General features: G+C 42.2%; 1 protein-coding gene across 3 annotated transcripts in view; it reads left to right on the top strand.

Moving 5' to 3' along the window:
* MKLN1 (muskelin 1) overlaps window positions 1–24,069 on the top strand; it is a 379,727-nt gene that overhangs the window by 156,481 nt on the left and 199,177 nt on the right. The window contains exon 1 of one of the 3 annotated variants that reach the window (XM_018046917.1): window positions 14,987–15,105. The exons of 1 other annotated variant lie outside the window; for it this stretch is intronic. In XM_018046917.1, coding sequence (XP_017902406.1) covers window positions 15,008–15,105 — 98 coding nt within the window. In that variant the 5' untranslated portion in view covers window positions 14,987–15,007. Of the gene's footprint in view, window positions 1–14,986; window positions 15,106–24,069 lie in introns of those variants that run through there. One more of the 3 variants, XM_018046919.1, reaches the window with a different exon arrangement.

Below are 24,069 nucleotides of genomic sequence, written 5' to 3'. Positions count from 1 at the left end.
GACAAATAGTTGGCTTTTCTGCTTGTTTGTTGTACTCTATAGCTCAGTTCAGTCCCCTGTCCCACTGGGCATCCCTGTGTTCCCTTACTTTCTGACCTATTCGAGTTCTATTCTCTTTGTGGAGCCTCCTAAAATTGCTATCACCATGCTCTCCTATTTCTGTCATTCCCCAGTTCCCTCTATCCAGTTCCCATTGTTTCAGTAACACTGGAACTTATATAACCTTCTGATCACCTATGCTTCCCTAGTGGCTCAGAGAGTTAAGAATTTGCCTGTAATGCAGGAGACCTGGGTTCAATCCTTGGGATGGGAAGATCCTCTGGAGAAGGGATAGGCTACCTACTCCAGTATTCTTGGGTTTCCCTGGTAACTCAGATGGTAAAGAATCCGCCTGCAATGCAAGAGACCTGGGTTTGATCCCTGGGTCGGGAAGATGTCCTAGAGAAGAGAATGGCTACCGTGCAGAAGAGCGCCGGCTGTGATGGACCGCGCAAAAGTGTGGCTCAGAGGAGCTACCCCATGCCCAAGGTCAGGGGTGGCAACCGAGAGCACCAGGCTGTGAAGGTGCAGGAGCGACCGCAAGGGGCTATCCCACGTCTGAGGTCAGGGGCGGTGGCTGAGAGGAGCTACTCCACGTCCAAGGAGCGGCGGCTACACTGGCGCGGGAGGGCAGAGAGGAGCTACTCCATGTTCAAGGACAGGAGGGCCGACCTCGTCCAAGGTAAGGAGCAGTGGCTGCACTTTGCTGGAGCAGTCGTGAAGAGATACCCAACATCCAAGGTAAGAGAAACCCAAGTAAGATGGTAGGTGTTGTGAGACGGCATCAGAGGGCAGATACACTGAAACCATAATCACAGAAAACTAGCCAATCTGATCACATGGACCACAGCCTTGTCTAACTCAATGAAACTAAGCCATGCCGTGTGGGGCCACCCAAGACAGACAGGTCATGGTGGAGAGGTCTGACAGAATGTGGTCCACTGGAGAAGGGAATGGCAAACCACTTCAGTATTCTTGCCTTGAGAACCCCATGAACAGTATGAAAAGGCAAAATGATAGGATACTGAAAGAGGAACTCCCCAGGTTGGTAGATGCCCAATATGCTACTGGAGATCAGTGGAGAAATAACTCCAGAAAGAATGAAGGGATGGAGCCAAAGCAAGAACAATACCCAGTTGTGGATGTGACTGGTGATAGAAGCAAGGTCCAATGCTGTAAAGAGCAATATTGCATAGGAACCTGGAATTTAGGTCCATGAATCAAGGCAAATTGGAAGTGGTCAAACAGGAGATGGCAAGAGTGAATGTCGACATTCTAGGAATCAGCAAACTAAAATGGACTGGAATGGGTGAATCTAACTCAGATTACTGTTATATATACTACTGTGGGCAGGAATCCCTTATAAGAAATGGAGTAGCCATCACTGTCAACAAAAGAGTCTGAAATGCAGTACTTGGATGCAATCTCAAAAACAACAGAATGATCTCTGTTCATTTCCAAGGCAAACCATTCAATATCACAGTAATATAAGCCTATGCCCCAACCAGTTACAATGAAGAAGCTGAAGCTGAATGGTTCTATGAAGACCTACAAGACCTTTTAGAACTAACACACCCAAAAGATGTCCTTTTCATTATAGGGGATTGGAATGCAAAAGTAGGAAGTCAAGAAACACCTGGAGTAACAGGCAAATTTGGCCTTGGAATGTGGAATGGGGCAGGGCCAAGGCTATTAGAGTTTTGCCAAGAACACACTGGTCATAGCAAACACCCTCTTCCAGCAACACAAGAGAAGACTCTACACATGGACATCATCAAATGGTCAACACCGAAATCAGAGTGACTATATTCTTTGCAGCCAAAGATGGAGAAGCTCTATACAGTCAGCAAAAACAAGACCAGGAGCTGACTGTGGTTCAGATCATGAACTCCTTATTACCAAATTCAGACTTAAATTGAAGAAAATACAGAAAACCACTAGACCATTAAAGTATGACCTAAATCAAATCCCTTATGATTATGCAGTTGAAGTGAGAAATAGATTTAAGGGACTAGATCTGATAGAGTACCTGATGTACTATGGACGGAGGTTCATGACATTGTACAGGAGACAGGGATCAAGACCATCCCCATGGAAAAGAAATGCAAAAAAGCAAAATGGCTGTCTGAGGAGGCCTTAAAAATAGCCGTGAAAAGAAGAGAAGCGAAAAGCAAAGGAGAAAAGGAAAGATATAAGCATCTGAATGCAGAGTTCCAAAGAATAGCAAGGAGAGATAAGAAAGCCTTCCTCAGCGATCAATGCAAAGAAATAGAGGAAAACAACAGAATGGGAAAGACTAGAGATCTGTTCAAGAAAATAAGAGATACCAAGGGAACATTTCATGCAGAGATGGGCTCAATAAAGGACAGAAATGGTATGGACCTAACAGAAGCAGAAGAAATTAAGAAGAGGTGGCAAGAATACACAGAAGAACTGTACAAAAAAGATCTTCACGACCCAGATAATCATGATGGTATGATCACTCACCTAGAGCCAGACATCCTGGAATGTGAAATCATGTGGGCCTTAGAAAGCATCACTACGAACAAAGCTAGTGAAAGTGACAGAATTCCACTTGAGCTGTTTCAAATCCTGAAAGATGATGCTGTGAAGGTGCTGCACTCAATATGCCAGCAAATTTGGAAAACTCAGCAGTGGCCACAGGACTGGAAAAGGTCAGTTTTCATTCCAATCCCAAAGAAAGGCAATGCCAAAGAATGCTCAAACTACCGCACAATTGCACTCATCTCACACGCTAGTAAAGTAATGCTGAAAATTCTCCAAGCCAGGCTTCAGCAATACATGAACCATGAACTTCTAGATGTTCAAGCTGGTTTTAGAAAAGGCAGAGGAACCAGAGATCAAATTGCCAACATCCGCTGGATCATTGAAAAAGCAAGAGAGTTCCAGAAAAACATCTATTTCTGCTTTATTGACTATGCCAAAGCCTTTGACTATGTGGATCACAATAAACTGTGGAAAATTCTGAAAGAGATGGGAATACCAGACCACCTAACCTGCCTCTTGAGAAATCTGTATGCAGGTCAGGAAGCGACAGTTAGAACTGGACATGGAATAACAGACTGGTTCTAAATAGGAAAAGGAGTACATCAAGGCTGTATATTGTCACCCTGCTTATTTAACTTCTATGCAGAGTACATCATGAGAAACGCTGGGCTGGAAGAACCACAAGCTGGAATCAAGATTGCCGGGAGAAATATTAATAACCTCAGATATGCAAATGATACCACCCTTATGGCAGAAAGTGAAGAGGAACTAAAGAGCCTCTTGATGAAAGTGAAAGAGGAGAGTGAAAAAGTTGGCCTAAAACTCAACATTCAGAAAACGAAGATCATGGCATCTGGTCTCATCGCTTCATGGGAAATAGATGGGGAAACAGTGGAAACAGTGTCAGACTTTATTTTGGGGGGCTCCAAAATTACTGCAGATGGTGATTGCAGCCATGAAATTAAAAGACACTTACTCCTTGGAAGGAAAGTTATGACCAACCTAGATAGCATATTCAAAAGCAGAGATATTACTTTGCCAACAAAGGTCCGTCTAGTCAAGGCTAAGGTTTTTCCAGTGGTCATGTATGGATGTGAGAGTTGGACTGTGAAGAAAGCTGAGTGCTGAAGAATTGATGTTTTTGAACTGTGGTTTTGGAGAAGACTTGAAAGTCCCTTGGATGGCAAGGAGATCCAACCAGTCCATTCTAAAGGAGACCAGTCCTGGGTGTTCACTGGAAGGACTGATGCTGAGGCTGAAACTCCAATACTTTGGCCACCTCATGCGAAGAGTTGACTCATTAGAAAAGACCCTGATGCTGGGAGGGATTGGGGGCAGGAGGAGAAGGGGACGACAGAGGATGAGATGGCTGGATGGCATCACCGACTTGATGCACATGAGTCTGGGTGAACTCCGGGAGTTGGTGATGGACAGGGAGGCCTGGCGTGCTGCGAATCATGGGGTTGCAAAGAGTTGGACACGACTGACCAAATGAACTGAACTGACTGACCCACTGCAGTATTCTTGCCTAGAGAATTCCAAGGAGAGAGAAGTCTGGTGGGCTACAGTCCATGGAGTCACAAAGAGTCAGACACGACTGAGTGACTAACACTTTCACAATTTTCAACTATGGTAATATTCTTAATGAGAAAAGATAGAGGAGGAAGCTGGAATTCCCAATCAGTCCCATCCTTTCATGCTAGGTAACATAGACATATGTCCATGTATAGTGGCCTTGAGTTAAACTTTCCAAGTGTAGGAAGGGATTCTAATAGGCTGACTTTCATGTGAAATAGGAAGAATATAGATTGCTTCAAGACCCAAAGGAGGGAATGCCAGTAGACCTATGGGATTGTTTCTAGATGATTCTACTATGTTCTGGAGGTAGCTTTAATAAAGAAATATGATATCTGGCCTGTGGCCTTGCAGAGATAATACTACTGCTAACCACTATGACTACCATTATGCTCTTATATTATATATGGTAATCCTTTCTGTCTGTGTATTAACCTGTTTAATATCTGTCTACTTGATTGTGAGTTCTTTCACAGCTGGGTGCCAGCACCTGGCACAGAGTAGCTGTTTACTGAATGGATGGATCAAAGTTTAAGCAGTCCAGGCAATAAAAGTGAGAGCAAGCAGGATGAAACAAGGGAGAAAAGAGAGGAGATAGTTCCATCTCCTCTTTCACAAAGGCTAGGTTTAACCCTGACAGTGATCATGGACAACTGCACTGAAAGATCCTGACTTGATGAATCCCCTTAACCTCAAACATTTCTACCCAGAGGGCTGGGATACTTTATTTTTTTGAGTCATTTTCACTTTTCGCAAAAGACCATTTGCTTCCAAATACAGTAGAAATCAGTGTTAATTGCTTCTTGGAATATTATTTTGTCGGCTTCATTTAGATGTGGTAATTTGCAAAGCAACCCCCAGCAGTTGACAGTTCATCCATAGCTGTATGGTGTTCAGACATTTCCTGGGATTCCTGCCCACTGCCTAGGCAGTGTTTGCCAGGATTTGTGCTCACCTGGGATTAACTTGGAATCAGTAGTGCTTTGTTGTGTCTAGAATTTTTAAAATTCTGAAAGGGTAAAGGCCCAATCCTACTTAATCCAGAAAATAAAATTGTACTAACTCATAATTTAAGATTTAGCAGGTGCGTAAAGATCATCTCGTCCATACTTGCTGGAGGAGGAAATTGCAGCTCTGACAGAGTCAATAACAAGGTCAGTTGGCTGGTAGCTGGGAGGTTGGGATTAGAATCTATGTTCTTTGTGGCACCAAACTGTGAGCTGGGGTCCTCTGGATTTACGCCTGTGTGGATATGAGTGTTCAAGTTACTATTTGTTTCTTTTTGAAGCTCTTTTCCCTGGCTAGAGACTTTCTGGTCCTCCTTCACACATGCTTCAAGGTCACAGCTCAGACCAAAGTGTTTACAGAAAAACTAGGCACTTATGAGAGGATTCATTGCCAGTCCCTGCACTCGCTGTGCCCTGGCTTCAACCAAGCTCAGCAAACCAAAGGAGGGATAAAGTGGTCCCTGGAAGGAGGAATTTCTCGGTTTAGATGCCAACAGGCGAAAGGATGAATTCTGTCTGACTTCTCCAGCAAGTGGAGGCTGCTGCCACTGCTGCCACCTCCTGGGGAAAGAAAGACCTGAGCTTCCTACCTGAAGCTAGTCTCAGGGTTCACCTGTGACTTGGGCAAAGGCCGCACTGGGGCTAGGCTGAAGTTCCTTGGTTCTAGAAAATAAAAGGGATATCCCTTTACTTATAAAATATTAGTATTTGCTTTTAATCTACTCCTTTTGGCAGCGTTGTGCTCAAAGAAATGGTTTTAAACAGAGATGACAAAGTTGCAATGAATTAATATGTAAACCATGAGAAAACAGAAGTAAGGCTGAGGCAGAGCCTTAGGAAAAGGCTCTGATTTGTTCTCTTGGCTTTCTGAATCCTAAATCCTGGGGGCATGTTAGGAATGCATCCACCTGAGAATTGTATAATAGTGAGGACACATTGGAATTTTAACTCCAAAAATCTGAGTTCACTTGCAGGGCTGTTCTGAGGATTAATTGAGATAATATATAGGTCCCATCACTTCATGACAAACAGAAGGGGGAAAAGTGGAGGCAGTGACAGACTTTATTTTCTTGGGCTCCAAAATCACCACAGACAGTGACTGCAGCCATGAAATTAAAAGACGCTTGCTCCTTGGAAGAAAAGCTATGACAAATCTAGACAGCATATTAAAAAGCAGAGACATCACTTTGCTGACAAAGGTCCAAATAGTCAAAGCTATGGTTTTTCCAGTAGTCATGTACAAAATGTGAGAGTTGGACTATAACAAAGGCTGAGTGCTAAAGAATTGATGCTTTTGAATTGTGGTGCTGGAGAAGATTCTCTTGAGAGTCCCTTGGGCTGAAATGAGATCAAACCAGTCAATCCTAAAGGAAATCGACTGTGAATATTCACTGGAAAGACTGATGCTGAATCTGAAGCTCCAATACTTTGGCCATCTGATGGGAAGGGTCGACTCACTGCAATAGACCCTGATGCCAGGAAAGATTGAAGGTAAAAGGAGAAGTGGATGGCAAAAGATGAGATAGTTAGATAGCATCACTGACTCAATGGACATGAATTTGAGCAACCTCTGGGAGATGGTGAAGGACAGGGAAGCCTGGCATGGGGCAGTCATGAGGTCGAAGAGAGTTGGACATGACTTAGCAACTGAATAACACGTAAGTTCCTGGTATGCGAGAAATGTTCAATGGGAATTATACTGAGGCAAATTTACTCTTCTAATGCCCATGGTGATTTTCTTCATTTACCAACCAGAAATTGATTGATAGCTGCCATGTCTTTAATTCTTTTCAGTCTTCTGACTATAGATGGTCCCTAGGCTAACTCATTTTTTTTAAATATAGTCATAAATTATTGCTATGGACTGAATGTTTGTGAGTACCCCCATCCACAATTCATATGTTGAAGCCCTAATCCCAGTGTGCTGTTAGGTGGAGACAAGACCTTTGAAGTAACTAACTGCAGACACCATCATGACGGTGGAGCCCCTGATGGGATTAGTGCCCTTACAAGAGGATGAAGAGATGAGAGCTCTTCTTTGGGCATGTGAGGATACAGCAAGGAGGCAACCATCTGCAAGCTAGGAACAGGGCTCTCAGGAGACACTGAATCTACTAAAACACTGATCCTGGACTTTCCAGCCTCCAAGTGTGAGAAATAAACATCTGTAGTTTAAGATGCCCAGTAAATGTTATTTTGTTATAGCAGCCTTTGTTATGTTGACTAAGAGAAAAAGTGGTAAAAAAAGAAGTGGGGGTGCTGCTGTAACAAATACCTAACAATATGGAAGCAGCTCTGGAACTGGATAATGGGCAGATGCTGGAAGGTTTTTGAGCTGTCTGCCTAGAGGCAATTCTGGTGACAGCTCAGAAAGAGAAGAGAAGAGCTGGAGAGAATGCTTCCATCTTCTTAGGGAATATAAATAACCATGAATAGAATGTTGGTAGAAGTATGAACAGTAAAGACCATTTTGGTCTCAGATAGTAAAGGGGGAACATGTTATTGGAAACCAGAGGCAAGAGGATTCCTGTTATAAAGTGCCCAATACTTGGCTGAATTATGTTCAGGTTCTGGTGTTTTGTGGAAGGTAAGAATTGGCAGGTTATGAAATTTGGTATCTAGCTGAGGAAATTCCTAAGCAAAGTGTTGAAGGAGCTGTGTGGTTCCTCCTGATTACTTGCACAGCAAAATATAAGAAGAGAGAAATGAATTGATGATGGAACTTTTAAGCAAAATGGAACCAGAACTTAAAGACTTGGAAAATTCTCAGCCTGTCCATATTACAAAAAATGAGAAGCATGTTCTTTCTCATTTTCATATCATAAAAAAAAAACAAAACGAGAAAGCAGGACTGATGGACTTCTTGGATTTTACAGGAGTGGGACCATATAACTATTTAGTGGGAACATAAGCTATTCTTTAAGACAAGGGAAGACTCAAGATTTCCCTGGTGATCCAGTGGTTAGGACATGGCACTTTCACTGCTAAAGGCCAGGGTTCAGTCCCTGATAGAGGAACTAAGATCCTGTAACAAGCTACACAGTGTCTCCTCCCCTACTCCCTTCTATCCCACCCAACAAAAGACAAGAATGACTCTGAAGGCAATTCAGAAATCAGTTTTTAAAAGCTATGTGGGTTGGGAAGAGGGGAGGATCACCTTGGTTTCAACAGGCCATACAGCCTCCTACAAAAGTCTTGAGAACAAGGCTGCCACTTGATAGAGCCCTGGGTGGGTGTGTCTCTGGCTTGGCAGAGCTCCTGGGGCAGGGCTACTCCAGGTGGGTCCAGAAGGTACCGTGTCAAGCCCAAGGGATTAATCTCTAGATTTAAGAGGTCGTGGAGTTTGCTTTGCTAGGTTTTGGACTTCCTTGGGACTCATTACCCCTTTCTTCTTTCTCCCTTTTGGAATGGAAATGTCTCTTCTAGTCCTTTTGGTTTTACGGGTTCACAGCTGGAGAGGAATTTTGCCTCAGAATGTCTCACTCACATTTGATTTAGATGAGTTCCTGGACTTTAGAGTTGATGCTGGAATAAGTTAAGATTTGGGGGACTGTTGGGATGGAATGCATGTATTTTGTCTGTAAGGACATACATCTTGGGGGGCAGGAGTAAAAGCAAGAAGTTGGCTGTCTACAAACCAGGAAGAAGGACCTCTCCAGATACCAACCTATTGGTGTCTTGATCTTAGACTTCCCAGTCTCTAGTATTGTGAGAAATAAATCTTTGTTGTTGAAGCCACCCAATCTATGGTATTTTTGTTATAGCAGCCTAAACTAAAACAATGAGTGAGAAGAAATTCAGGAGGAACTAAGAGATTTAATTCAGGAATATTTTGGGGGTATCTCCTGTGTGCTGTGTGCTAATTATAGAGGATTTAAAAAATAATGTAGGTGTAGACCTAAAAAGTTTCCATTAATTAGTGAGTAAGTGAAAGTCACTCAGTCGTGTCTGATTCTTTGTGACCCCATGGACTATACAGTCCATGGAATTCTCCAGGTCAGAATACTGGAATGTGTAGCCATTCCCTTCTCCAGGGAGTTTTCCCAACCCAAGGATCGAACCCAGGTCTCTAGGTAGATTCTTTACCAGCTCAGCCACCAGGGAAGCCCAAGAATATTGGAGTGGGTAGCCTATCCCTTCTTGAGTGGATCTTCCTGAACCAGGAATCAAACTGGGGTCTCCTATATTGCAGGCAGATTCTTTACTGACTGAGCTACCAGGGAAGCCCCTCCATTAATTATATTAGGGAAAAAGAGATGGAGAATTAGGTGCTTGGAGTCTAATAGATTCAGATCTGCAAACAGCCCACTTGTAAAATGACCTTAGATGTCACACTGAACATACTTGGGTATTAGTTTCTTCATCTGTTGCATAATAATATCGTGAAGAGAAATTCTTTTTACAGCAGGGCTTGCCTACCACATAGCAAGCACACTGAGTATTGTGTTGTGCTTCAACTCTCCTAACCAGCTGGAAATTGTTAAAGAAACCATGAACTTTGAATGATCCTGGTAAGCTGAAGCAAGACCCTTAAAGGGCCTATCTGAAGACTTTTTTTCCTGATCAATGAACTATGGGGCTTGTTTTAACCAATTATATGTACAAAGCTGTGGATTTAGTCCAGCCTATTTAGAATATTTGTTTGAATCTTTAATTAGTACAACACATTATGACAGCCCTTCCTAAAAATTAAAAAACACCTTTTCCCCCCTCAGTCAATTGGTTATGTTCCTTTGCCTAGAAATAAAGTCAGCTGGATTTGTTTTGCTTTTAAACTCTTTATTATTTGACCATATCTTATCTTTGAATGGGCTTCTATTGTGGCTCAGATGGTATATATTTGCCTGCAATGCTGGAGACCTGGGTTTGATCCCTGGGTTGGGAAGATTCTCTGGAGAAGGGAATGGCTACCCACTCCAGTATTCCTGCCTGGGGAATTCCATGGACAGAGGAGTCTGGCAGGCTACAGGCCATGGGGTTACGAAGAGTCAGATACGACTGAGCAACTGACACTTTCAACATGAGCAACACTGACTTTGAATAGCACTTTACAGTTTGCTAAGTCTCTTCCCACCTGAAAGGAATGGGGATGCTATCAAACAAGATGGGCTTTTTGAAACAGAGATTCTGGCTCTGTTACTGACTAGCTATATTTCCTTGGATAAGTTACTGTAACAGTTAGGGTCCCAGCTGGAAACAGATGGCATTCTCAAATTGGGCAATTGGAGAGGTTTAATAAAGGGACTATTTATAAAGATCTGAGAACATACTGGGAAACCACAGGGAGCACGGGGAGGGGTTGGTTACTGGAACCCAGTACCAGAGAGCTGTGTAGAGAGGCCACTTGGGAGGACTTGTGACCTTTGGTTGAAAGGACCAGTCAGCCCACTGGGCTTACAGTTAGAGAGGTCAGGGGAAGGCACACTCCAAGCTTACTCTCCTCCCTCCTACATATCTAGGAGGGCAAACTAAAGATAACAAACAATTATTTAACCTTTCTGAGTCTTATTTTTCTTATCTGTGAAAAAGAGAATAACAATATTTCTCTCTCAGAGTTTTTGTGAGAATTAAGATGAGAACTTATAGCAAACAAGCTAGGCCCTCCTCCTTTGCTTGATTTTCAAACCTCACTGTGAAGTAGACAGATTTTATTACAGCCACTTTGCAGTAGTGGAAAATGAGATGCTGAGAAGTTGTGACTTTCCCAAGGTCTCATAGCTAGAAAAGTAGCTGAACTGGGACTGCAAACAAGATTTTTGATGTATACTCTGGGTTTCTTTCCCTTATTACTCTGTATCCCTTGATCCCCTTCTGCAGAAGGCTGCCACAGATGGTTTCTCCTTTCTAGAGATGCTATACCCAGAGCTATACTGACTCTGCTATTTAGGGAAAAATTGATTAACCCAGGAATCAGTGCCTAAGCTTGCACTGATTGGTGAGATATGAGGAAGGTCAAGTGCCTATTTGAAGTGGTCTGATATAAGACTGACCAATATAGATCCCCACATTGGATGCTTGGCAATTCTACTTGGATATCCATTAGGCTTCCATTATAGTACATTGAAGTCAGAATTCTTGATTGCTTCTACCTCAAAACTGTTCTAACCCTAAATCTTCCTCTTTCAGTTGAAAGCATCACTAGTTACTCAGTTTTATATTCAGTGCAAATATAAAACCCAGGAATTATCCTCTTTTCATTTCTTCCTGCCTTCCCTCCCTCATCAGCAAGTCTAGCTGGCTTTACTCCCAAAATACATGCCAATTCAACCACTTCTCCCTCCCTCCTCTGTTAGTGCAAGCCACCATCACTTCTTGCCTTGGCTTAACCTCTTGTCAAGTCTCCTCCCTCCAACTCTTGCCTCTTTCCATTCCATTTTCTGTTTTGCAGAGTGATTTGTACAAAATGTGAAGTGGATCACATGGCTTGAATCCTCATACAGGTTTCCCCTTCACATTTCCATGTCATGACTCTTTACCACGACTATTAGGGCCCTGTGTGTTCTGATTCTAGTCTCTCTCTCCATCACTATGCTACCATCACACTTTCTTCTTCAATAATTCCTCTCTCCCCTCAGGCCCATAGAGCTTACTTATTCTCTCTTCCCACAATGTTTTTTATCAGCCTTTGCATGGGTGGCATTTTTGCACTGCACAGGTATTAGCTCAAACATTACCTTCTTAGAGACAGTTTCCCATCCGATCTAAATATTACTCCACTGTGGGGTTGCGCTTCATGACTGAAGCAACTTAGCAGCAGCAGCAGCAGCAGTCTTTTATTAGCACCGAAAATATGCAGAATAAAATTATCTAGTTGACTTGTTTACTACATTTATTATATGTTGGCCTGTCAGGATGTAAGCTTCATGAAAGCAGGGTCCTTGTCTGGCTTATCTGTTTATCCCTGCCTCCCTAGACTCTAGCCTGGCATATCACAGCCTCTCAATAAATCTTTTTCTTTTTTGCAGGAAAAGACAGTGAATGGTGATAAGCCAAATATAATCAGTTACTCTGAGCAGTGTTTGTTATGAGAAACATGTTGAGACATTATCAGGGAGTAATAAAATCTTCTATTAGGAGATGACAAGATAACTGGATTACTAGAGCTGTCGATCCCTGAAAAATGATTATCCATTGTCCAGTTTCCCATGAGGTCATCAGTATATACTAATCTTTGAGTGTGGGGAACTAGAATGGCTGCCTACAGTTTCCAGGCCTTTCCCAGCATCCTTACAATAAACCCCATCAACTAAGGCAATTCCCCAAAGGCCGAGGAGGTAAATACGTACCCTTAAGAGATCTGAACTATGGCTGACTTCTGTAGATTTAGCAATTTCTTTAGTCTTCTATTTCATCTTAACATTTATATGAATTTTGGGTTCAGAATCATAACATCCCTATCTGTATTTTTGTTAACATGTGAATGCTTTAAATTATTCTACCATTTGTGAAATTTGTGGTGCAGGAAAGCCATGCTATCCTGGATCTTTACATTCTCTGAGGCTATTATACCTCAGGGATACATTTTTGTAGTTTGAGAAGTCCCTGGGATTCTTATTCCTTTGCAATCTAAGTACTCTTTTAGCACCATTAATTCATTCTTCAATAAATATTTACTGAACACCCACTATACACAAGACTAACAGGATTAAGGATACATCTATGAACAAAATATGCATGAATCCTACCTTCAAGGGAGTTATAGTTTAGGAGGAAAGAATGAGAAATAAAGAGGAAATCAAAATGTATTGTGATGTTTGCTACAATAAGGAAGGAAGCTCAAGGTAACAAGAGAAATGTAAAAAAAAAATGGCACCTAACCCCAAAACAGGTGATGACAACCAATTTTCCAGAATGAAATAATCTGGAAAACAAGCAGAAGTTAGCAAGATGAAGAAAGTGGGGAGAGTATTCCAAGCTTGGCTTAGACTAAGCCCTAGAGACCAGAGAGAGCACAGAATTATAGAAGCCAGTTCAGTCAGTGTGTTAGTTTAGTGTGGCTGGAGTAAGGAGTGCAAAGGAGAAAGAAGAGAGGGAAGATTAGACAGGTAATCAAAGCAGGATATGAAAGGCCTATGCTAAGGACTTTCAGCGTTACCCAAAGGGAATAGAAAGTCACTGAAAAGAGTCCAAAACTAATTCTGAGTCCCAAACTAATTGAACCGAGTTATTAACTTAATCTTTTCCTCTTAAAAGTATCTCCCTCCTCTTCCCCTGCCCAAATAACCACTAATCATCTCTGGAACCAATTTACCTTCTCTGGCCTCTTCCACTGTCTCTGTAGTCCCACTTTCATTTCTGGGATTATAGCATTACGTGAAAAACCAAATACTTTTCTAACATGCTGCAACACTCAGAACATGTAAGATTTTTTTAAAGGTTAACATACTGTTGCCTTTCTATTTGGCATTCTCCATCTGAGATGCTAGTGGAGGCCACTACCAAGTTCTCCCCTGTGGAAGCTGGAAGTCAGAAAAGGAAGTTTGGGCAGATTGGAAAAGGAAATGGCAACCCACTAGGGTACTTAATAACTTTGGGCAGATTAAGGATTATAATGGGAAAAGAATACAGCTTTGCTTGAGTTTTTCCATCAGTCAGGTCAGGTGGAGACAAAGATGCTGTGCAGCAGGAGTAGAACCTCTTAGACAAGGAGAGAAGAGTTCTTGGTATTGAAGTGGCTAAGACAAGGAATAGATATGCCCAACGCTAACCAACAAGTATTTGATGGGAACATGACCTAAAGCTGCTAGATATTTCAAGTCAAGTGTTCCTTTTTTGATAAGAAGCTGGTGTGATGTCCATGGGCTTGCCTGGTGGCTCAGATGCTAAAGAATCTGCCCACAACGTGGGAGACCTGGGTTTGATTCCTGGGTTGGGAAGATTCCCCTGGAGGAGGGGATGGCAACCCACCCCAGTATTCTTGCCTGGAGAATCCCATGGACAGAGGAGCTGGCGGGCTACAGTCCATGGGGTCGCAAAGAGTCGGATACGACTGAGCGACTAAGCCCACACACGATGACCATATGGAATTCCGAGCATATGGGCTGTTAGTCCCTCTGTGGTCATCTTCCTGAAACTGTCTCTTGCTCTTTCAGAATTTGGGGGCTAAATAAGTATCTGTCAGCTTAATGTAGGCAGACTTACCAGCTGGAAGAATGATGACACCCAGCTTCCCAATTCCTTCAGGGTTTTTCTGGTCTCTAGGTGATTGTCATTACTGGGCAAACGGATTGCGCAAGACGGGTCTGAGCGGGCTCCCAACAGATGCTTACCACGAAGGGCCTCACACACTGAAAACTGAGCAGGGTGAGGGGACACCCGAGACTTTCCTCTTCCTGTCTCCATGTGACTGTGTGGAACCGGCGACAAGACATTTAAAACCAGGACAACTCCAGAAGGAAGGGCCGTTAGCTGTGCCACTCGTTTCCTTCAATGCGTTTCCTTAAAGAATTTAGAAACTGCAGTGAGCCGTGGTTTCCAGTCTCACTGGCGGTCCCTTCTCCAAGTTCTTCTCATTTTCCCATCCTGGCCCATAACTACAATTTATTTCTTTTCACAATATTTTTGGCCTTTCCCTTACCTCAGCTTTCAAGAAAAGTCATTTAAGCCATTCCTTTGCAAGCCCCACTGGAGACCCCCTCAGCTGCTCACCCTCCAGTGCCAGTTTCCGCCAGTCAGTCATTCAGGAGGGTTCAGCGGCGGAGACCCCCCGAGTGAATAGCCAACCCTCGAGCGTCTCACTACTTCACTCAGCGATCACGACGAGAGACCCGGAGAGCTGACCGCCCAGGCGGGCCGCGGCGCCTTTAAGTGCAGGCCACGCCCCTTTCCTCCTCTCGGCTAGGCGGGCGGTCGGTGGCGGCCGCTTCGGTGCTGACAAGATGGCGGCTGGCGGGGCTGTTGCTGCGGCGCCCGAGTGCCGGCTTCTGCCCTACGCGCTACACAAGTGGAGCTCCTTCTCCTCCACCTACCTTCCCGAGTAAGTGCCGAGTCCTGGGCTCGTGCTGCCCTACTGTTCGGCGTAAGCACGGCTCGGGCAGGAGGGCCGTGGAGGGCAGCCGCGCCGAGAGGCCCAGGCGGGGCCTGGTGAGGGGGACGCGCGGCCTCCGGAGTCTCAGTGCAGCTGCCGAGAGCCCTTGCCCGCCCCCGCCTCGGGGAGGGGTTAGGATTCGGAGAGCAAGGTCGGGGTGAAAGGGCCGAGGTGTGTGGCGGCGCCGGGGCGCGTAGATCAGCGGGGAGCCAGGTGATGCTGCGGCCGTGTTTGGGAGTTGAGAAGGGCTTGGGGGCGGGCAGCTCAGGGACGTGAGGCAGGAGTCGGGGCTCTCAGGGTCGGGACCGCGGACAAACTGGTGAAGATGTCTAAGGGCGCCGAGGGCTCCGGAGACGGGGGAGAAGGTTCAGTCGGTTGCTGCCGGGACGAAGTGTAAGGCTGAGAAGAGTGATTCTTCCTGGGGGAGGGGGGTGGTGGTCATTAAAAGCGATTAGCTCCAGAGGGGTGGTAGAAGTCACAGACGGCCGAAAAGTTGTGAAGTCTTTGCAAGTGGGCATACATTGTAGGATTTGCAGAGGGTACCTTTTCCGGCTGGTTGTTCTGAACAGAAGAGTTCCATTATATGATGGCTCAGAGCTTAGATTTATGTAGACGCAGACCAATTTCCCAGCCCAGAAGCTCAAATACAGAGAAAAAAGTCTGACTTTAATGAATCTGACTTCCAACACTCGCTCGGTCTGAATCCCCCAACTTAGGTGTTAAAAGGAATTGCAGGAAAACCGTATGTTTTTTGTAGCAGATTGCTTCTGAAATGCTGACAGTGCTTTGGTTCAGTATTTACTTAGCTTTAGCTCATGTTGGAGAGGAGGAGCAAATCGAACTCCAGTTTTATCAATACATACTGATAGAGAAACGAGCTTAGTGAAGTTTTAAGATCTGTGCAGACCCTGAAGAAAAGTGCTGGTTGTCCCCCTGGACCATCATTTTACAAGTCCAGAAATGATTTTATGAGCAAAACAAGTTACAAGTCATATGTTTTTATGTTGCTGAACAAATAAAGTGACTGGATATGTGAAGCATGGCTCAGAAGTTTGCCACCTATATTTCAAAAGTTCTTCACTCTTTCTCAAATGTGATTTCTCTAGTCAAATCAGTAAAAAATCTAAAAATATATCTATAACTGCAAGAATCGAACTCTCTTGACTGCCAGCCCCTTGTCCTGTTCTCCAGGTCAAGGGTTGGCAGTCAGGCCTTTAGTAGGATGTGGCTCAGTGAAGGATGCCAAGTGGCCTGTGGCCTGATGTGGCCCGTGTGTCCTGTTGGTGGCTGCTGTGTGACTGTGTCCCTGATTGATAACGACATCCAGCTTTTAATGTGAGAGTGAACCAGGTAAACATTCCAGCCCTCAGCTGGAGTTGAAATGGGTCCCTCGGTACTTGACTTCTGATTTTCAGGGCTTACCAAATTGTTGAGTCTGAAGGTAATCATCATTTTTCTGTACCCAAGTTAGGATCACATAGAGTTGGGAAATGGTTTGGCATTGTTTGATCTAATAACTCTGGGAACATTTTCCTGGTTTCAAGTTAGACTGCTTCTAGGATTTCACTCCTTAAATTTCTGTTCATGGGGTGAGACTTGGGTATCGTAAGTCTTATAAAAAGGGAAGTGTACGTTTCAGGCAGGCAATGATTTAGTGGGATGGCAACTTTGACTTTGTCTCATTGTCCTGGCACCAGATTTGAAGTGGACAGCATACTAAATTTGGAGTTAACACAGCCATTTGTAATAGGAGAAATCGATTGCTGTTTTCTCAGATAAATTGGTAAACTAGTATTTAGTGCATATTTGACTTTCAGACAGTTTCATTTATTGTGTTTTTAGTCTTTATGATATTCTGTTGACTTATGCAGTATAGTTTTTATTTTAAAGCACTAAACTATTATATTAGGGGAGTAATCTGAACTTTTTCTTCGAAGGAGTTGAGTATTATGGATCTTGGGTTTGAGAGTTTCATGTCTGCTGGATTGGTGTATGCCATACCTGAACTTCTAATTGCAAATAAGGATGACTCTGAACTTCTATTGGCAAGTAGGCTAAGTTGTAGCTCTGTATGCTAGGAAGCTTAAGGAAGGGATTGACTTTACTTACTTTGGTCCTAAAGTCTAAACAGCAATTGCTGTACCTTTACTGGCAGTGAGAGTCATGTTAAAGTCTAATTTTAAGTAAAGCCTTTTGTTGAAATTGTCTGAAAAAAAGTGAAAATGTTCGCTCAGTTCTGTCTGACTCTTTTCAACCACATGGACTATAGCCTGCTGGGCTCCTCTGTCCATGGAATTCTCCAGGCAAGAATACTGGAGTTGGTAACCGTTCCCTTCTGCAGGGGATCTTCCTGACCCAGGGGTCCAACCCAGTTCTCTTGCATTGCAAGTGGATTCTTTACCATCTGAGCCAACAGAGAATAATCGTCTGGAAAAGGACATGGCTACCCGCTCTAGTATTCTTGCCAGGAGAATTCCATGGACAGAGGAGCCTGGTGGACTATAGTCCATGGGGTTGCAAAGAGTCAGACATGATTGAGCGTTGAGCAATGAAATTGTCTACAGAGTAGCAAATATTTATTGATTATAAGTCACTGATCAAGGCATCTTGAAGGGTAATAATAAGGCAGTAACAACAATGGGGAACATAATGTGCCTTCCATTTGCTAGGCTCTCTTATGAATACATAAGTGTATTAACTCATTTCATCCTCACAGCAGTTATGTGAGAAATCTTCATTTTCAGCTGAAGCAACAGACATGGAGACATTACAGTTTGCCTCTGGTCAAGTTTTAACTCCTATACAGAATCAGGATTTGAACTCAGGCAGTCAGGCTTGGTCTTAACTTTGGAGCTGTTCTGCTTTTGCACAAAGGTGGAGAAGATTTGAAAGGGTTATTGTATTAAAGGCACTTAGATTTTAGTTCTGAAAGATATTGTGAAGTCATAAAAAAGAAAAATTCAGATCTTAGATTTTTTTTCCAAAGACTTAAACTTTTTATTTCAAAGGCAGTAAGGGACATTTTTCTTCTAACCCTTTTAGTTTTATTTGGACTTCAAGAATGTTAAAGCAGATTGCATTATAGATAACAATTTTATTTTGAAACTAATGAAGTATCCTTTGACTTTTCAGTTTGCTTAAAAAGATTGCTTGTGTTTTACCTTTTTCTGAAGTTTACAACTACTCTGGGAATTAAGAGAAATGTATCTGTTTAAATGATGGTTAATTCTTAGATGCACTCTTATATGTAAAAATATTTTATAAACTGCTGATCTCTATACTCAGATGTGTATTGTTCTTGCTAATAGTGATACTACAATTTATGGAGCACCTACTGTGTGCAAGATGATTTCTGTATATAATTTTACCAAATCCTTAACTGCAAACCTGGTGGATAGGTATTGTATCTATTTTGCATACGAGGAAACCGAGGTCCATATAGGTCAAGTAACTTGCCCAAGGTCAGAGTTTTCAGGAGGCTTGGCAAGTTCTCAGATTTAAAAACTCTTGTGTGTACCTCTGGTAATCACCCCCCTGAGTACCTCCTAACAGTCAGGCACCATGTTTAGGACTTGGCATGTTTCCTTGGTTTCGTCTTCAGAAAACCTCTATGATAAATATTATCATTCTCTTTTATAGCTAGGGAAACTGGGGTTCAGAGAGATAAGAAAAATTGTCCACTTCTAAGAGTTGAAAGGGTAGGAGATATGACTGATCTTGGACTTCCTGACTTCTGTTATCAAAGCTGCTTCAGTGTTTTACATGGCTGTAATATGTTCCTAATTGGGAATACAGATTAAAAAGTGCTATAAGGTTAGAATGGAGAGAGGGAAAGATATTTAGATATACTATATTACCTTGACATTTTAAGTTTTAATGTATTAATATAAAAATTGGGAGGACCTTTGAAAGTATATGTACATGTTAAGTAATTTTATCAATATGGCATGATCCTTCTCTTGTTTACATATAGTGAAAGACTTCATTAGGTAGTAAAATTGGATACATTTTGAAATGTTAACCTTTTTTTATCTGTTAGTCTTTTGTATTAAAATCAAACATTATTTAAAACTGTATGTAGGATAAAAGATGAACCTATCTCAGGGCTTCCCGAGTGGCTCTGTGGTAACGAATCAGACACGAGTTTGAGGATCAGGAAGGAGTCAAACTCGTGTCTGATTCGTTACCACATGTGCTGGGGAGCAACTAAGCCTGTGTGCCACAAGTATTGAGCCTGTGCTCTAGATCCTGGGAGTCACAACTGTCGAGCCCGCATGCTGCAACTGCTGAGCCCATGTGCCACAACTACTGAAGCCCGCACACGCTAGAGCCTGTGCTCTACAACAGGGGAAGCCACCGCAGTGAGAAGCCACACCTAGAGCATTGTCCCTGCTCACCTCACCTAGGGAAAAGCTCACGCAGCAACAAAGACTCAGCGCAGCCAAGAAAAATAAATGAAATTAATAAATAATAAAAAACACTGATTTGCATTTTAGAAGAGAGATGAACCTATTTCAGCTATTTTAAAATTTTACATTTAAAAATGAATATGTTTTTCTAATTGCCGAAAACACCCACCCTGAGTTATGGGAGGAATATTTGCAAAACAGACTGACAGAAACAAAATTTAAATTATTCTCAATCCCACCACCCAGAGATAGCTAATCACCCTGTGATATTCCAGATATTCCATTATGTCTGTATCTATTTTCCAGTTTGATATTGTTACCCTCTGTTGCTGTTCTGTATTCTTTTTCCTTCTTAATATGTGATAAATATTTCCTCATGTTCTTAAATATTCTTTTGCATTATCATTTGTTGTAATGATTTTATGGCATTTTATTTCATTGACCCCCTATTTTGGAATGTTTAGGCTCCTTGAGTTTGTTTTGCTTTTATTGTTCTTTGGCCACCAGGAGTAATAAGGCATTTTGCCTTCTAGAAACAAATCTAGAATTCATTTATGAAGAGTTCTGAGGTATTGAATTGTTGGATTAAAGATATCAGATTATTTTTCTGCTGTTTGTGTAGGAAACTCTGTTTCTATATACCCTGGCTTTACTTTGGTATTACCCTTAGTAATCTGGGGTTAAGAATGTGGTTTTGGTCAGATAGGTCCTTAGAGATGTCTAGAGAGTGGTTACATAATTCAAAGGTGACATTGCTCCTTGTCATTTCTTTTTTCTTCTCTCTCATCTTCCTTTATTTTAGCTTTTAAATGGATTTTTCGTTTATTAATCATATACATTTGAAAAATAGATTTGTGAGATTTATTATTTGTTTGGAATATAGAGAGTGATTACTGTGCATATAAATTTGAGAATTTGTTATAATCCTGTAGGCTTCTGAAATCCAGGAGTTGTGAATCCCTAGTTAAGAGTTATTTGGACTCCCCTGGAGACTGGGGACTGTCATGCTCTTTCTTTCTTTCCTACTCCTTTTTCCCTTTCCCTAAACTAAAATTAAAATTAGTACTGGCCTGACTTGGGAACCTTACTATTCACTGATTGTTCTAAGACTGATTTTCAGTCTGGTGATCTTAGAACTTTAGGAAAATAAAGATACCAGGATATAGGAAAAGTTTGAGATGCATCATGAACTGGAGATTGAATCTGTGGAGCTGACTCCTAGGATTGGATCTTTGTGATTTTTATTAAGATGTTCTCTGAGCATTGTCAGTTTCCTTCTATGTAGCAATATTTCTTATCTTGATCAAATACTAGGAGGTTTAGTATTATGTTTACTTTTTCTTTCTTTTTTTGGCAGATAGGCAAATAGCTCTGTTATTTGCATTAACATTTTTTTTTAAGGCTGATCCCGGGATGTTCTACATGTTGATAAGATACATTTCAGCTGTTGCTGGTGATCTGACTGCTGTATTTCAGTTATTCAGTTACTCATGTTTGGAATTGCGAGAGATTTTATTTATTTAGTTTTGGCTGCGCTGGGTTTTTGTTGCTGTTTGGGCTTTGCTCTAGTTGCGGTGCGCAGGCTTCTCACTTCAGTGGCTTCTCTTCTTGCGGAGCACCGGCTGTAAGGCGAGCAGGCTGCAGTGGTTGTGGCTCCTGCGCTCTACAGCGCAGGCTCAGTAGTTGTGGCACACGGGCTTAGCGGCTCCATGGCGTGTGGGATCTTCCCAGACCAGGGATTGAATCCGTGTCCCCTGCATTGGCAGGAGGATTCTTTACCACTGAGACACCAGAGAATTCCCTCCAATAGATTTTAATTTTAGAAATGTAGCTATTAGCACCTAAGAATGGTTTTATTTGTATTTATTCTGTTTGGGGTTTCTGATACCTCTTGAATGTATAGTATGACTCCCATCAGTTTAGAAAAAAATTTCCAAACTAATTTTTTCAAATATTCTTTCTACCCCCTTTTTTTCCTTCTTCTTTCTCTGACTTTGGTTAAATCCATTCTATACCTTTTGTCTTGTCCCATATATCCTTTATACTTTTTTCCGTTTTTTTAAATCTTTTTTCCTTCTCCTTGTTTCTCATTCTGGATAGGCTTTACTTACCTGTGTTCCAGGTTCGCTAGTCCTCTGTTCTGGCATGTCTTGTCAGCTTTTGATCCCATTTATTTTATTCTCGATTTCAGCTATTTTTTTTTAGTGCTAGACTTTTCGTTTTAGTGCTAGATTTTCCCTCTTAAAAAAAAATAGATTCTAATTCTCTGGTGAAAATCTCCATATTGTGGTCTATTTTCTTGACATCAGCCAAATTGGTTAAGAGTCTGTCTGAAAACTCCACTGTCTGGATCACTTTTAGGTCTCCTTCTATTTTCTTTGTTCACACATTTTTATCTTGGTGGTGGTTATTACCATTATTTTGGGGAGTAACTTTTGATTGACTACCAGACATTATATTTAGAATTTTAGATACAATTAGAAATTACAGTTAGTTGCGTATACTGTTCTAGCATTTCTCTAGAGAAGGTTCACTCATCTTCTGGCAGGCAGATAAAATAGTGGCAGATCACCTCAACAGTTTGGAATTGAGCTGACTTGAGGCTGGGTTCAGATTTTGTAAACATCTAGCTTGTACAACTTTGGTAGCCCTCCAGGAACAGCTGAGAGACTGGGTGTTTCTTGGGCTTCTTCTGCTTTTGCCTTCCCAACAGCATGAGGCTCTTAAAAGTAGGAGCTCCTTGCTTTCAGTTGTTTTCTGCTGGCTTTTTAGCTTTCTGCTTTTTTTCGTTTTAGGAATTGACAAATGCTTTAAAAAAGATGAAAATCAGTACACATTGTCAGGTTTGTTCTTTTATACCTTCCTTTTCTATAGGATCTTAATCCCTCAAGTCTGGCACGTCTTGGCAAGATCCAGTTACTAAGTTTTGTCCCCTTACCTCCTTGAAGATGCCAAAACCTCTGCTGACTTTTCTGCCCTTTAGTAGCTGTCAGCTACTTGGCTGACAGCTTTCTTGGCTTCTCAGCTCCTTATCTTAAAAAAAAAATTTAATTTATTGTTTATTTGGCTACACTGGGTCTTAGTTGTGGCACATGGAATTTTTAGTTGTGGCCTGGGCGATTTAGTTCCTTGATGAGGGACTGAACCCAGGTCCCCTGCATTCAGAGCATGGAGTCTTAACCATTGAACCACCCAGGAAGTCCCTCAGTCCCTGTTCTGTGCCATTTAAAGAAATAGCTGGAATGCCCTGAGAGGGAAAGCTGCACAGAATCTGGGGCTCCTTTTAACAAGTTCTTTGTTATTTCAAATTCTAACTACTTCAGAAAGTCTCTGATACCTTAAGAACTTTGTTTTCATTTTATACAGTTTTTCTGGTTATAAAAGGTAATGTTGGTCTGCAGTGGGCTATTCTGTCATAACCAAAACCAGAAATCTTTTTGTGTTTGGTCCTTATGGAATAGACTTACATTTTGTAGGCTTCTGAATTCTTCATGGTTATGTTAATGTCGTATCCTAACACTTGGGCCTCAGATATTTTTGCTCAATGTTTTCCATCATTTTGCCCTTAGATACCGTAACTACTTATTCCTAATATCTGGTGGGAAAATTTAGGGACTATAAATAACATTATTTGTTAGCAGCTGTTTTAAATACTTATTGACTCTTTTGAGACTTATTTGTTTCTGAGGTCCAGAAATTGAGATTTTAATCTTTGTCGTCGTTGTTCAGTAGCTAAGTTGTGTCCTACTCATTGCAACCCCATGCCCCATAAGGAGCACACTTTCTCCCAGAGTTTGCTCAAACTGATGTCCATTGTGTTGTTGATGCCATCCAACCATCTCATCCTCTGCCACACTCTTCTCCTCCCACCTTCCATCTTTGCCAGCATCAGGGTCTTTCCCAGTGAGTTGGCACTTCGCATCAGGTGGCCAGAGTATTGGAGCTTCAGCTTCAGCAACAGTCCTTCCAATGAAGAAAATTCAGGGTTGGTTTCCTTTAAGACTGACTGGTTTGTCTCCTTGCTGTCCAAGGGACGCTCAGAGTCGTCTTCAGCACCACGATTTGAAAGCATCAATTCTTCAGTGCTCAGTCTTCTTTATGGTCCAACTCTCACATCCATACATGACTGCTGGAAAAACCGTAGCTTTGACTATGGATCTTTGTTGTCAAAGTAATGTCTCTGCTTTTTAATATGCTGTCTAGGTTTGTCATAGCTTTTCTTCCAAGGAGCAAGCATCTTTTAATTTCATGGCTGCAGTCACTGTCTGCGGTGATTTTGGAGCCCAAGAAAATAAAATCTGTCACTGCTTCCACTTTTCCCCCTTCTATGGGACTGGATGCTGTCATCTTCCTTTTTTGAATGTTGAGTTTTGAGCCAACCTTTTCATTCTACTCTTTCCCCCTCATCAAGAGGTTCTTTACTTCCTCTTCACTGTCTACCATTAGGGTCGTATCATCTGCATATCTGAGGTTATTGATATTTCTCCTGGCAGTCTTGATTCCA

The sequence above is a fragment of the Capra hircus genome, chromosome 4 (assembly GCF_001704415.2).
Source record: "Capra hircus breed San Clemente chromosome 4, ASM170441v1, whole genome shotgun sequence".
In the NCBI taxonomy this organism is placed as follows: Eukaryota; Metazoa; Chordata; class Mammalia; order Artiodactyla; family Bovidae; genus Capra; species Capra hircus.
This window is presented reverse-complemented; position numbering and strand designations above follow the sequence as displayed.